Consider the following 393-nt stretch of genomic DNA (forward strand, 5'->3'; position numbering starts at 1 on the left):
GATTCAAGAATGTCAAAGCAGCATAAAAGTTTAAAAGTCCATCGACAAACAGCCAAAGGAGCAGTTCCATTAAAACCAAGCTCCACTTCACAACTTACCCATCACTGATTCTCTTGCTCTTGAGCTGTTTGGCAAGTCATATTCAAATTTCTAAGTGATTTTGTTAAGCTGTCTGTCATGCTGGGGTCATCAATCCGCTGCTGGCCTGTTGGTAACTCATCTCAGCTCTTGACTGGATGATGGTTTTTCCGGAATCTGAGTAAATAAGGGTATATTAAAGCATATAAAGCACTTTGTTTTGAAAATGAGACATATATATGGTTCATAATTCCACAAAATCAAGAAATTCACTGAATAAACAACTAATACACAAAATTCAGGAATTTTACAGGT

General features: G+C 36.6%; 1 protein-coding gene across 1 annotated transcript in view; it reads right to left on the reverse strand.

The window, feature by feature from the left end:
* Positions 1-189: 189 nt before the first annotated feature.
* The window catches only part of LOC119593669 (exosome complex exonuclease RRP44-like), a gene marked incomplete at its 5' end in the record, with an annotated part of 4,885 nt that continues 4,681 nt past the window's right edge, over positions 190-393 (reverse strand). Inside the window, 1 exon segment of the mRNA XM_037942627.1 lies at positions 190-255. Within this exon segment, the coding sequence (XP_037798555.1) occupies positions 222-255 (34 nt within the window).

Source organism: Penaeus monodon, chromosome 32 (genome assembly GCF_015228065.2).
Source record: "Penaeus monodon isolate SGIC_2016 chromosome 32, NSTDA_Pmon_1, whole genome shotgun sequence".
In the NCBI taxonomy this organism is placed as follows: Eukaryota; Metazoa; Arthropoda; class Malacostraca; order Decapoda; family Penaeidae; genus Penaeus; species Penaeus monodon.